A 15,122-nucleotide genomic window follows, 5' to 3' on the forward strand; every position below is an offset into this window, starting at 1 on the left:
AAAGTGAGACATTCCTAGTCAAGAACAAACTTTACAGGAAAAAAAAAAGTATAATAAGGTATGTGGAGAAACATATATTTAGAATTTATATACAATAGATCAGTAACATATCAGTATTCTTAAGGATATACTATGAGCAAAGCCTCCATTTCATATGATTTTATTAATATTTTGTATGCATCTACACTGTTCTTCAAATTTGATGAAAATATCAACATCAGTTCAGCTCAGTTCAGTTGCTCAGTTGTGTGCAACTCTCTGTGATCCCATGGACTGCAGCACACCAGGCTTCCCTGTTCGTCACCAACTCCCAGAGGTTTTACAAACTCTTGTCCATTGTGTTGGTGATGCCATCCAACCATCTTATCCTCTGTCATCCCCTTCTCCTCCAGCCTTCAAACTTTCCCAGAACCGGTATTTTCCAATGAGTCAGTTCTTCGCATCAGATGACAAAACTATTGGAGTTTCAGCTTCAGCCTCAATCCTTACAATGAATATTCAGGACTGATTTCCTTTAGAATGGACTAATTGGATCTCCTTGCAGTCCAAGGGACTCTGAAGAGCCTTCTCCAATACCACAGTTCAAAAGCAGAAATTATTCAGTGCTCAGCCTGCTTTATAGTCCAACTGTCACATCCATACATGACTACTATAAAAACCATAGCTTAGACTAGACAGAACTATGTTGGCAAAGCAATGCCCCTGCTTTTCAATCTACTGTCTAGGTTGGGCATAGCTTTTCTTCCAAGGAGCAAGCGTCTTTTAATTTCATGGCTGCAGTCACCATCTGCAGTGATTTTGGAGCCCAAAAAAAGATGTCTGTCACTGTTTTCATTGTTTCCCTATCTATTTGCCATGAAGTGATGGGACCAGATACCATGATCTTAGTTTTCTGAATGTTTTGTTGTAAGTCAAATTTTTCACTCTCCTCTTTCACTTTCATCAAGAGGTTCTTTAGTTCTTCAATTTCTGCCATCATGGTGGTGTCATCTGCGTATCTGAGTTTATTTATATTTCTTCTAGCTATCTTGATTCCATCTTGTGCTTCATCCAGCCTGGCATTTTGCATGATGTACTCTGCATATAAGTTAAATAAGCAGGGTGACAATGTATATCCTTGATGTACTCCTTTCCTGATTTTGAACCAGTTTATTGTTCCATATCCAGTTCTAATTGTTGCTTCTTGTCCTGTATACAGATTTCTCTGGAAGCAGGTCAGATGGTCTGGTATTCCCATCTCTGGTTCCTCTGCCTTTTCTAAATCCAGCTTGACCATCTGAAGTTCATGGTTCACATACTCTTGAAGCCTGGCTTAGAAAATTTTGAACATTACTTTGCTAGCATGTGAGATGTGTGCCATTATGTGGTAGTTTGAACATTCTTTGGAATTGCCTTTCTTTGGGATTGGAAGGAAAACTGACCTTTTCCAGTCCTGTGGCCACTGATGAGTTTTCCAGATTTACTGGCATATTGAGTGCAGCACTTTCACAGCATCATCTTTGAGGATTTGAAATAGCTCAACTGCAATTCCATCACCTCCACTAGCTTTGATCATAGTGATGCTTCTTAAGGCCTACTTGACTTCACATTCCAGGATGTTTGGCTCTAGGTGAGTGATCACACCATCCTGGTTATCTGGCTCATAAAGATCTTTTTTGTAGGGTTCTGTGTATTCTTGCCACCTCATCTTAATATCTTCTGCTTCTCTTAGGCCCACACCATTTCATCTTTTATGGTGTCCGTCTTGGCATGAAATGTTCCCATGGTATCTCTAATTTTCTTGAAGAGATCTCTAGTCCTTCCCCTTCTATTGTTTCCTCTATTTCTTTGCAGTCATCACTGAGAAAGGCCTTCTTATCTCTCTTTGCTATTCTTTGGAACTCTGCATTCAAATGGGTATATCTTTCCATTTCTCCTTTGCCTTTTGCTTCTCTTCTTTCCTCAGGTATTTGAAAGGCCTCCTCAGACAACCATTTTGCCTTTTTGCTTTTCTTTTTCTTGGGGATGGTCTTGATAACTGCCTCTTGTACAACGTCATGAATCTCCATCCATAGTTCTTCAGGCACTCTGTTTATCAGATCTAATCCCTTGAATCTATTTGTCACTTCCATGTCTAATCATAAGAGTAAATACTACATGAAACTAATTTCAGAGTAGGAAAACTAATTTCACAACAGAACACTTTACCTTGGTTTTAAAATCTAAGACTTCATCATTTGATGTAGGCCCTAAATCAATGCCAGGTTTGTTGGGAAACCTTTAAAGCAAAAACATACAATAAAAATGAGTGACCTCATGTCCTTGAATAAAAGAAGAAAAAAAAAAAGCAAGTGAAAGTTTGTCGATATATTAAATGAACTTTCTTGACATTAATAAAATTTGGCCTGTTTTAAAACAGCTTTTTTTTAAATTTTTTTAAAGATTTCTTGATGTGGACCTGGAGAAGGAAATGGCAACCCACTCCAGTATTCTTGCCTGGAAACTTCCATGGACTGAGGAGCCTGGTAGGCTACAGTCCATGGGGCTGCAAAGAGTTGGACACAACTGAGCGACTTCTCTCTCTCTCTGTCTGATGTGGACCACTTTTAAAATCTTTACTGAATTAGTTCCAATGGTGCTTCTATTTTATCTTTTGTCTGTCTGACCCTGGGTCATGTGAGATCTTAGCTTCTCTGACCGAGTATCGAACCCACACTGCCTACATTGGAAGATGTCTTACTAACCATCTTAATCACTGCACCCCCAGGTGCAGTTTTTCATTACCTATTTCTGAATCCATCTCTCCCAACTTATGAAATATCTAGTTAACACTCATTCTTAGTTTCCATAACAGAGAGTGATAGCCAGTGTATCGGCAGAGCCTAAAAATAATTTTTCACTAAAAGTTCTAATTGCTGAACTGAAAATCCAACTGATGGATTGAAATAATTCTTGTTTGCCCAAACTGGAATAAACCTGATGACTTAAAACAAAGTGGAAGAATAGGCTTTTCCTTCTCCATTGTCTGTTCAAGGTTCAGAGACGAATCTGAGTCCATCCAAAATGGGAGTCTTGGTCCGTCAGCAGGGATACCACTTACTGAGATGGCACTTCTCTCCTTTACTCTAAGGGAGTACAGGGAATTTCCCCACAATGTCGAAAACTAAAATGTACACATGTCAAAGAACTAATTTATATCTTTAACTTATATGCTACATAGGTACTTCTGAGTCTCTGCTGAGGGCCATGGGAGTGGACGTGGGAGCCAGGAAGGCCAATTGTCAAATCACAGGTCAGCTCATTTTAACCAGGGTCAATTCATTAACCTCCTGAAACCACAGTTGCCTAATTAAAAGTAGAACACAGCTACTTTACAAAGCTGCTGTGATGACTCTATGAGGTCACAAATGTTAAGCACGTAATGCAGTGTCTAACCCAGAGTAGAACACTCAACAACCATTAGTTTCTCTTCTCCATGTTCCCTTATTTAAACATATAATTTAAAACATCCATAAAATCCTACCTCCTTGAAGAGTCCTCTTCAGAACTCTCATCCACTATTAAAGAAAAAAGCAAGATACATTTTAAATCAATGGAAGAAAAATACAGAGTATTAAAACCTCAAGACTGAGGCTTTGTTTAAAAGTATTCATTTCAAACCACACATGGAGGCCACACTAGAGGAAGAGAACAGTGGTTGTACTATACTCATAGGTTACTAATACCTAAGAACCACTCCTCCCCTTTATAGTCATCAAATGCCAAACAAAACATCAAAGAAAAGAACTGCTGTTTACAATGACCATAATCCTAACCAAACTCCAGGAAACTGACAGAAAATGATACTATACCATTAATACAATAAGTACTATAAGCTGACAATAGCATGCTTAAACAGCATAGTATTTCTGGATTTCTATTGCCTGGAGCACTGAATAGAGACTATAGACGTCTTGCTGGGACATGACTACTTCTCTGGCTCTTCAGTTCACAATGAAAACGCCCTATCACAGGGAAGCTTGGTCAAAGGCACTGAACCTCACAGCAAGGTAAAATATCAGAAACAAAACTCTTCTCTTCCTGGCCCTCTTTCCAAAGGCAAGAGAAGTATGAAAGATGTAGTGATTCCAGGTTTATAAAGGATAATCTCTTGAAAGGCAGGTGGGGGAGGGCAAACGAGTAAAAGGGCTCAATTCAATGGTGAGAATAGGGACTAGACTTGTAGTGGTGAGCATGAAGTAGGGTACACAGACGCTGAACTTTTTAAAAAACTTTTTAAAATCTTTTTTTAAAAGTTCAGCTTCTGTGTGTATATATATATATATATATATATATATATATATATATATATATACACATACATAAATATACACTAACATGTTTAAAAAGAATCTGTTGAGACTATCTCCTTCCATTGCTCAGGAGTATCTGGACCACACAGATCAGGATTGCCCAAAGAGTGCTGTGTACTAGTGAGGGATATCATTATATCAGTCCTTCCCATTATATGGCAAATGTTTATAGAAATCATGCTTTTTCAGCTTGGAAGGCATACATCATCACATCCTAAGCTGATGAACAAAGGGAGTTAGGGAAGGATGGAGGGAACCACGGACTCTGGTGCTGTTGGACAACATTTTCCAGGGTCGTCATGATCTGATGCTGGAGGGATGACTCACATGCAGTGACTCCACGGGGAGAGGAGCACTGCAAGCTTAAGCAAGGAGGGCAGGGGCAGTGATTTGTAAACGTTTTCACCCTGTGACATCAGAACAATGCTTAGTACATAAAAGACACTTGAAATGTATCTGTTTAGTGAACAAATGAACAAATAAATAAGCATGTTTTCTTTGAGAAATTTCTTTAGAAAAATACAGAAATTAACCAGAGAAAAACTCTATTCTGAGCATATTGAAGACCAAGACACTGTCATCACTGTATCTCCTCTGACTAGTGTAATAAACCAAACTACAGCTCTTTGATAGATGTTTTTGTGGTTCAGTCACCAAATCTTGTCTGACTCTTGTGATCCCATGGACTACAGCTCACCAGGCCCTTCTGTCCATGGAATTTCCCAGGCAAGAGTATGGGAGTGGGTTGCCATTTTCTTCTCCAGGGGATCTTCCCGACACAGTGATCAAGCCATATCTCCTGCATTGGCAGGTGGATACTTTACTACTGAGTTACCTGGGAAGCCCCCTTTGATTAGATAGAGGTCTACTCAGTTAAAGGTATCCTTGGACACCCTGTACAATGTGCTAGATGCCACATCCAGTGGACCTAATGCTGTTTTTGTTAATGCAAAGTATTTTTGTGCTTTTATTAGAACCTGCAGAGTCCCAAGTTGTTCTATTTGAATATCTATTATGATAATCTTTTAACTGATGGCAAGAGAACATCTTATTCTTACAAAACTATACTCTCATGACAATTGTCCAACACACAAAAGAAAATATCTGAGCCTAATGAAGTCAACCTATCTCACTCTCTCTGGATCTGTAAGGAATGAAGTTGGTAATCTAGACCTGCTTGGTACAATAGGCAAAATAACTGGTTCTCAACCAGGCATTGCTTTTCTGCCTTCTGTACAATCGGTAGGTATCTTTCAGAAATAATCTCTCTCTCTACTATGCTGCACACTGCCTCAGCTTTGCAGTTATTGTTTATCATTTCTTATCCTACCAGGAAGGGATTATTCAAGTTCCCAGTTTTAATGATGGTAACTATTTTAGTGAGACTAATCACTACACAGTGAAACTGAAAGTGAAAGTGAAGTTGCTCAGTCCTGTCCGACTCTTTGCGACCCCATGGACTGTAGCCTACCAGGCTCCTCTGTCCATGGGATTTTCCAGGCACTAGTACTGGAGTGGATTGCCATTCCTTCTCCAGGGGATCTTCCCAACCCAGGGATCGAACCCGGGTCTCCTGCATTGTAGACAGATGCTTTACCATCTAAGCCATCACTCACTAAATGCAAACCATTTTTAAAAATGAAAGTTCACTTTCATAAGACATCCAATCTGCTGTACTATGACTATAGATGAAATATACATCATACTCACTTAATTTTTTTTTTTTCTGATTTACACAAAGATCTAATATAGGACTTTAGGGGCCATATTCAAGAGATAGATTTCTTTTCAGACAATACTGTCTTTGATGTTAAATCACCTACAATTAACTTCTTAAAGAATTCTGAATACTAGAATATAAAGAAATTAATTAAAAAATAAAATACACATGCAATTTACACTACTTTTTTCATAGTTCTTTCATTATTGAAACTTCCTCATTCCTACTTTATCTATGGTAGAATCACCAAGAGTAATTCAGTATCAGATGACGTACCTGGGTTGCTATTTTCAGGAGAAGTTTTAGATCTCTTTTCTTTATATTCAGAAATCAGTTGGCGAAAGCTATGTATTAAAAATGCGATAAATAATATTTTAGCACCGATACAAAAAACTACCAAATTCTTAGATCGTTTCAGACAATGTCAGAAATAATATCAAAACTTCAATTGTCATATACATTTCAAGTTTCTAAGTTCTATAAACTTTTATTTAGCATGTAGTAAAGGAGAAAGTAATGGTATAAATTCACCCTGCTTATTTAACTTATATGCAGAGTACATTATGAGAAATACTGGGGTGGATGAAGCACAAGCTGGAATCAAGACTGCCTGGAGAAATATCAATAACCTTAGATATGCAGATTACACAACCCTTATGGCAGAAAGTGAAGAAGAACTAAAAAGCCTCTTGATGAAGGTGAAAGAAGAGAGTGAACAAGTTGGCTTAAAGCTCAACATTCAGAAAACTAAGATCATGGCATCCAGTCCCATCACTTCATGGCAAATAGATGGGGAAACAGTGACTGACTTTGTGTTTTTGGGCTCCAAAATCACTGCAGATGGTGATTGCAGCCAAGAAATGAAAAGACGCTTACTCCTTGGAAGGAAAGTTAGACCAACTTAGCATATTAAAAAGCAGAGACATTACTTTCTCATCATAGGTCCAACTAGTCAAGGTTATGGTTTTTCCAGTAGTCATGTATGGATGTGAGAGTTGGACTATACAGAAAGCTGAGCACAGAAGAATTGATGCTTCTGAACTGCAGTCTTGGAAAAGACTCTTGAGAGTCCCTTGGACTGCAAGGAGATCCAACCAGTCCATCCTAAAGGAAATCAGTTCTGGGTGTTCAATGGAAGAACTGATGTTGAAGGTACTGATGTTGAAGGTGAAACTCCAATATTTTGGCCACCTGATGCGAAGAGCAGACTAATTTGAAAAGACCCTGATGCTGGGAAAGATTGAAGGCAGGAGGAGAAGGGGACAACAGAGGATGAGATGGTTGGATGGCATCACCGACTCTGTGGACATGATTTTGGGTAAACCCTGTGAGTTGGTGATGGACAGGGAGGCTTGGCGTGCTGTGGTTCATGGGGTCCCAAAGAGTCAAACACGACTGAGCAACTGAACTGAACTGAAAGGAAAAAGAAAAGGAAGATGATATAGTCATGAACTCAGGGCAGTACAGCTCCAATAATTAACTAGATTTAGCTTGGCATACGAAAAATCTCTCGAGCTTGTAAATCCTACCTCTATAACCAACTGCTCTTTGTTTCTGGAGGAGTTGTTTCTCTTCAGTTCAAAGTCTTCCTCTACACAACTGGGATAATACTACCTTATTTCAAAAGAGGATTAATAGGATGTAATGAGATAATATATGCCCAAAATGCTTGCAGAAACAAAGAGTGGAATAATTTCATCTTCAACTTTATTGCTGTAACTACTTTGGAATTCCAAGTAAATCCCAATGTGTGCTTTTTCATACGTTTATCATTCAAGTGTTGCATGAAACTGTTATTAATTCTGGTGATTAGCTGTTCTTTGTGGTTTGTAATTTAGGGAATCTCAGCTTTTAGATAATGTATACCTAAATTTATTTATAACATATGAATTCACTACATTAGAGAACATAATGATCCCCCATTATTGCAGCTAATTACACCAAGAACAGAAAACTAATCACAATCAAGACCTGGGCTGGACCACTACTCTTTCTTATCTACCTACTCAAACTCTGAACCAGCAGATCTTTCTGACAATGCTGTTTAATCTCCATGTTCCTCTCCAATTCACTTGGAAGACATATCCCTACTCTTACAGTGGGTACTGGCAAGTTCTAGATAGGGCTTACCTCTCTGAATTCCAACTATCTTACTTGAGATTTAGGGATTTCTGCTGAATGGGTTCCTTATGGGGCAGATTCTGAAAACATTTAAGGTGGAGGCAGACAGAAATCCTTTGGAAGATTTTCATTATTACAGGAAAGAGATCCCATGAGGGGCCAAGCATAATTAGGGAATCTCAGGCAAGCTGGCACCCACTACTCTGGGAAGGATGACAGGGAACCTGTGACCTAAGAAAAGGTGCCCCTACAGGACAGAAAGCTGCCTTGAGGTTCAAGTCTAGATACAAAGGAGAAAGGGAAGTCTGCTCAATCCCTGCACGAGCACTTGACCCTCTCTGACAGCCTAAAATGGTCCCCCCTGACATCTGCTAGAATAAAAGATAAATAAGAGCCTCAAGGGCACCTCATTGTGAAGATCTAGGCTTCCATGTGGGCTCCACATAAGGTGTCTGAGTGAGGGGGGAAGCTAGGTGGCCCAGCTGCCCGAACTGGGTGCTGTAGCTTTGTTTGCAGCAGTGACTGAGCGACAAGCATACATATGAGAACAAAGGAGCTCTCACTCTGAAGTCGATGTGTGCATCACCTTAAAGGCTGGGGAACCTGGACCCAGAGGGGCAGCCTGGGAGCAAAGGTCAATCATGAGCCCACTGAAGGATGAGTTTTGTTTTTTGTTTTTTTTCTTTTAAAATGATTTTATTAAAGGTCTTTATAAAGCCACATCCAGACTCCAGATCCAGCTGCCAAGCAGACCCTGTCAAGACCAGCTGTAGCAGCAGTGCTGCAGCAGTAGAATCAATGCAAGGAACAGAATGATGAGAAGGAATTATTTTCTCCCCTCCAAATGACTTGTGGAAGAGGACTGTTTTGTTGATCTTAGGGAATCCTCTGGGTTCTTGGAAAATTCAAGTGGAAGTGTATAGAGAGGAAAGCCCTCAAGGGAAAACAGGATTTGCTGCTGAAATAAATATTGCAAGACCCAAAGAACTACTTAGAAATATCACAACTGTGACACTGTTCATATGCCATACCAAGAGGTCACACTTGGAATGAAATAGCTAATGTCAGGCTTTCTAAGGATCAAGGTCTACATGTCCTGAGATAAAGCACCCCGAGCCCATAGTGAAGAGTATCTAATTGGCCTATGCTTGGCTTTCAGCTCTTGAGGGGGAACATCTCACCACCATTCTCCAAACTGCCTGCACCAAACTGGAACTCTCACTGGTCATGTAGCAAGTAACAGATAAAATTATTTTTGGCTGCAGTTTAGTGAGAACTGGCATTTTATTTTATTTATTTTTATTTTTTTTTACAGAATAGTTCAAATTTTATTTTTTTTAAAAAGACTAGTGTATGTAGATAGTAAAATGTCTGGAAGGTGTATAAATATATACCAAGATCTTACTGTGTTTATTTCTGCATGATGGAATTACAAATGATAGTTTTCTTCTATATAATAAGAAGAAACTATTATATAAGAAACTTTTATATTATATAAGAAACTATTATATAAGAAACTTCTATATAAACTATTCTAACTATTCTATATAATGGTTTACATTTACAAAGCCATATTTCCTCTCCTCTAGCTCTCACACCCCAACCCTGATGCCTGGAGAATAGGATATATGCAGTTCTTTGTTTCTTTTTACCACTTGATATAATTATAGGTACACACTAGACACAATAAAATTTATCATCATCATTTTATCAGTTATATTTCTTTTTTTATTTTTTATTTTTTTTAAATTTTATTTTTTAACTTTACAATATTGTATTGGTTTTGCCATATATCAACATGAATCCGCCACAGGTATACACGTGTTCCCCATCCTGAACCCTCCTCCCTCCTCAGTTATATGTCTAAGTCATTAAGCAAAGAGTTCAGGTACTGTAATGAAGTGACTTGACCAGAATTACACAACTAAGGGTAAATCAGAATAGGATGTAGGGCTCATACCCCTAATCTATATTTCTTTTAAAAATCCTTTTTTATTATAAAAGTGTTCAAACATACATAAAAGAGGGAATATAATATACTCTCATGTACCACCACCACCACCCAGCTTCAACAGTTATCATTTTGCCATTCTTATTTCATCAGCTTCCAATCATTGTCCATCTTCATCTGACTGGAGGATTTTTTTTTTTTTCCAGAAAAACATCTACTTCTCCTTTATTGACTACGCCAAAGCCTTTGACTGTGTGGATCACAACAAACTGTGGAAAATTCTTTTTTTTTTTTTTTGCAGAGCTGGTGATATTTATTTTTTTATTTTATTTTTTAAACTTTATTTTATTTTTAAACTTTACAATATTGTATTAGTTTTGCCAAAAATCGAAATGAATCCACCACAGGTATACCTGTGTTCCCCATCCTGAACCCTCCTCCGTCCTCCCTCCCCATACCCTCCCTCTGGGTCGTCCCAGTGCACCAGCCCCAAACATCCAGTATCGTGCATCGAACCTGGACTGGCGACTCGTTTCATACATGACATTATACATGTTTCAATGCCATTCTCCCAAATCTCTCCACCTTCTCCCTCTCCCTCTCCCACAGAGTCCATAAGACTGATCTATACATCAGTGTAGTATCTGTTCTTATCAGAACTGGCATTTTAATGTGAACACTTACATATTAAAACCACTAATAACAGCATATTCTTCTGCAGTCCACCTAAAAAACATCTTGAGAAAAGATGTCAGCACCTTGCTGAAGAAGTCTGACGACATTTGTTGATTCATACTTGACAGCAAGCATGAGGGCTGTTCTAAAACAACAGAGAGATGACTTCAGCCTCAGGAAGTTGAGTTGATTTACTTAAACAGTTAATTTGATATGGTTTACCAAGTGAACGCCTTGCCCTTTCATGAAGAACTGACCATTTACAAGCTCAAGTGTGCATCTTTGCAAATTACCTCCAAGACCAAAATAAAGGGACAGAAAAGAAGCCTCCTGTCCCACTGGGAATCCAGGTAGCAGCACTTACTATTTCAAAAGTCCCTGATGGGGACTTTCCTGGTGGGCCAGTGGATAAGATTCCAGGCTCCCAGTGCAGGAGGCCTAGGTTCCATCCCTGGTCAAGGAACTTGATCCCATATGCTGCAACTAAGAGTTCCCACAACTAGGACCCCACATAGCCAAATAAATAAATGTTTTTTAAAAATAATAATGAAGTCCTTGATGGACAAGAAACGATGCTGAGGTCACTTATCTGAGGCAGATGACTATCTAAGGGATAAATTCCCTATTTCCTCCTTAGTCTGATATATTTGGCTTCAAAGTCAGCTAAAGGTTGGGCTAAGGAAAGGCTACTGGCAAGTTTAAATCAAAAATATTGATAATAATGGGAATAAAAATAGTCATGGTGGCAGTTAATGATGTAGACAAGCATGTGCTAGGCGCTAAAAATGAAATACTATATATAAAATCTTTCTCACACACAGGCACCTTTGAAAGATGCATTACTATTTGCCTTTTGTATCAGGAAACTTATTTGCTGATGATAACCCTAATCGGTAGGAAACCTAGGAATTGAACCTAGCCTGAATCTAAAGCCCATCATTTTCATCTGTATCATTCACCTCTGACTTGTCTTGGTTAAAGGAACTGTTTATCCAATAAAAGCTATCTTTCTTGCTTCTACCTGCATTAAAAATGCAAATATAAAAATGTACTAAAATAAGAAAGGATAAAAACTATGAGACCGCAGGATCAGGTGACCATAAGTAATAATCACCTTTTTGTGGCTGTTGTTATTTAGTTGCTATGTTGTATCTGAGTCTTTTGTAACCTAGTAACATCAGCATTTTTCAATCAGAGTAATTTAAAACAAAGAGTTATCCAAAAGACAAAATCAAGTCTTTTAGGTTTACTATGCATCTTATAAAAATATATACATACAAAGCAGAGGTTAAAGAATTCTTTTAAAAGAATTAAGAAACTCGATACTGTCATGAGGTAAACTAAAAAGCAGAATCCATATTTCACAAAGCTAATAAAACTAATTTGAAATACCTCAGCTATTATAAGATCAACCAACCAAACAAAAAGAGGTTGCATAGGACATCGGTCAATACTTTAAAGGAATATGAATCCTGATATACATTCCTGCTATATATTGTTCACGATTCTCAGTCAGAATAATTGATATTCTACCTAAGTAGATCACAAATGAATTCTCTTATTCATTTAATCTTGATATTATCATCCTAGAATAGCACTAAGGGTTTTAAAAAGAAAAAGAACAATGGTACCTTTTCATCTTATCAACCGCATGTATATTTGCTTCTTTCTTTACTAAAAACTCCACCATTTACCCTCTCCTTTCACATATAGCAAGTAACAGTGGTGTCAGGTCATCCTGTAAAACAGGATGTTTCCAATGTACACAGTTAACCTATTTCTAAACTGAAATTAAAATCATGCAACCGATTTTCTGAACTTAAAAATAAAAGTCAGAAAGTAAATGAAAGAGAGCCCCCTCCTAATTGCCCTGTGTATCTTCTTTCTCTTTAATATGTTCCTCATCTGGGCCTTCCCTGGTTGTCCAGTGGCTAAGTGTCAAGCTCCCAATGCAGGGGGTGGGGTTATCATTTAGCTACTATATCAACTGCATATTTTAGGGACAATGCTGAGGCAGAAATATATAATACTATCTATAGCATGCATAACCTATCCAAGGATGACCATGAGTAAACTCAAAAGGTTTACAGACATTCCAGTGGGAATATTATTCTCTATATGAACATGCAAAGAGAGAAACTTTTGTTTTTCTTTTTCAAAAAGCCAACTGTGGGAACCCTGTTTTACTGCTTTCTCAGAAATGTCTCCTGGAATTTAATCTTACTCATTCTCTCTTCCTTGCTTGCTCTTTCCACCGCCCTTCCTTAAGTTAGACGTTCTGGCGGAGAGGTCAGCATTAGCTAGATGCTAACTGCATGCAGAATGAGCACCCTCCCCACCTTATCTTCAAAGACCCTTCTTGATGACTCTCATGTGATTAACTCCAGACCACCAGGAGGAAGCTTCCAAAATCCTAGAGTTCTGGTGTCTGTCTTGCTTTACTGCTCTTAGTTAAAGATTGCAACATAAAATTACCAATATATACATGCTCAACATTTTCTCAGGGAGTTGCTCTTCCACCAGCTCTCCCTGCACTGTATCTTATAATCTTGTGTGTTTTTGAGAGTTATTCAGTATGAAACTGCCACAACCAACTTAAAAATTCTAATTTGAAAAAATTTATTCCATTCTTAAGAGATTTTTTAAAATATGAAATCAATTATAGATTAATTATACTGTCTTTAAAAACCTTCAAATATTTATCAAAATAAACTATCAAAAATTGGAAACTCAAATGCTTATGGATGGAAAGCTGATGACCTAAGTAAGTGAAAAAGCCAGGTGAGACCGGTAACCCAGAAAACACCCATCCCACACAGAAGGGGTGGCCTCTGCACGCAGACCAAACAGTAGGATGGGCTCAAGGGGGTCCAGATTTGGTCCTTGGAGAAGCCTGAACTTCCGCATGAGCCTCCTAAATTTGAAATGTTGACTCAGTGTATGGAGGTAAACTAAACATATCCAAGGGTCATGTTTGGTTTATGGCCCACTCTTGGTTTTATGTTTGCTGTTTCCAAACAGGTGGGTATAAAGCAAATATTTGTATGTGAAACCTTTCCTTTCTTTAGTATCACACAAAAAAAGTTTTTTTTTTGTAAAAAATGTTTCACAAAAAAAAGTGGGTCCCAATATGTAATAAATACAGCTATTAAGACTCATCATTCAATTAAACATAAATTCTTTTAAAAAGACTCAAAACTCACAGTCAAGAATGTTTCCACTGCCTGTTGAAACTACAATCTATCTCTAGAATTCTTCTAGATTGTTAATAAAATGGATCATGAGTTTCCAAGCCAGCTGAAAATAAATGCTTACAACAATTCCCCTCTGTACTATTACTAACTTCATGGGTTTTAAAGCTCTCATCTGCTTATGCCAGGGATCAGCAATTCTAACAGACACCCTGCAAGAGTCTGTCCTGAAGCTGACACCAAAAAAGGCTCATGAGTTACTATTACTGCAGTCAGGAAAACCCTGCTGGTAACAAACATCTGTTGACCTAATGACCTGGATGATAAGTGAAGGTGCAAAATCCTTAAAGGGTCAGACTCTACAGATGAAGTGACTTCACCATGAGCAAATTGCTAAAGACTCTTGGAGTGTCACTGAATGATGAGTGGTTGGAAGGAAAAGGAGTTATCGTTCAAGCCCATAGATATTGCCAAAGATACTCCTTTTAGTATCTCAAGCACAGGGGCAGAGAAAAAGTCAGGCTAATATTGTTGAAAAGGAGGGAGCTGATGGAAGTAGCTAGCATTTATCAAACTCCAATGCTTCAGGAGACTACTTTCTTTTGTGAAGGGTGCATTTAGAAATTAGATGTATTCACTCCATAGTTATTCATCAAGGATTGGTTCAGAATCTCAAGGGAATAGTTCTAAATACACACGTCCAAGAGTTCCTCGATTTACTCAGTCAAAATCTACAGCGAACAGCCTAGGTTTATACATTTTTAAAATAAGTTTTCCCAAATAATTGTGGTTCACCAGCAGAATATAGCTGAGAATTAGTGCAGCAACCACTTTAGTCTCATCTCTTACTCACATGGCCAATTCCTTCTCTTACATGAAGGTTTGAATAAAAAAGAAAAGTGTAAGAGGCAAGAGTCATCAAAACTGCAATTTTTAAAATTTTCCTGGGTAAACAGTGGTAGAACAGGGAATAGTAAACCCAAAAGGCAACCTGATCTCATTTATTTATAAACCCCTTACTTCCTTCCCATTGAGACATTCTAGATGGGAGAGCAGAGTCTAGACTCTTATCTAAGTGGATGGTTCTGCCAGAATAGGATAATATCAGGTAGTTATTTGTTCTTCTCTCTTAA

The 15,122-nt window shown here is 38.1% G+C and overlaps 1 protein-coding gene across 2 annotated transcripts in view; it reads right to left on the bottom strand.

Annotated features, from left to right (window-relative positions):
- Positions 1 to 15,122, bottom strand: part of LOC109556654 (ankyrin repeat domain-containing protein 26-like) — a 78,699-nt gene that overhangs the window by 57,431 nt on the left and 6,146 nt on the right. For both annotated transcript variants that reach the window (XM_070782361.1, XM_070782321.1), the window contains 4 exons: positions 10,808 to 10,943; positions 6,328 to 6,395; positions 3,503 to 3,536; positions 2,188 to 2,257 (listed from right to left, as the gene is read on the bottom strand). In XM_070782361.1, the coding sequence (XP_070638462.1) occupies positions 2,188 to 2,257; positions 3,503 to 3,536; positions 6,328 to 6,395; positions 10,808 to 10,917 (282 nt within the window). In that variant the 5' untranslated portion in view covers positions 10,918 to 10,943. The remainder of the gene's footprint in view (positions 1 to 2,187; positions 2,258 to 3,502; positions 3,537 to 6,327; positions 6,396 to 10,807; positions 10,944 to 15,122) is intronic.

Source organism: Bos indicus, chromosome 1 (assembly GCF_029378745.1).
Source record: "Bos indicus isolate NIAB-ARS_2022 breed Sahiwal x Tharparkar chromosome 1, NIAB-ARS_B.indTharparkar_mat_pri_1.0, whole genome shotgun sequence".
Lineage (NCBI taxonomy): Eukaryota > Metazoa > Chordata > Mammalia > Artiodactyla > Bovidae > Bos > Bos indicus.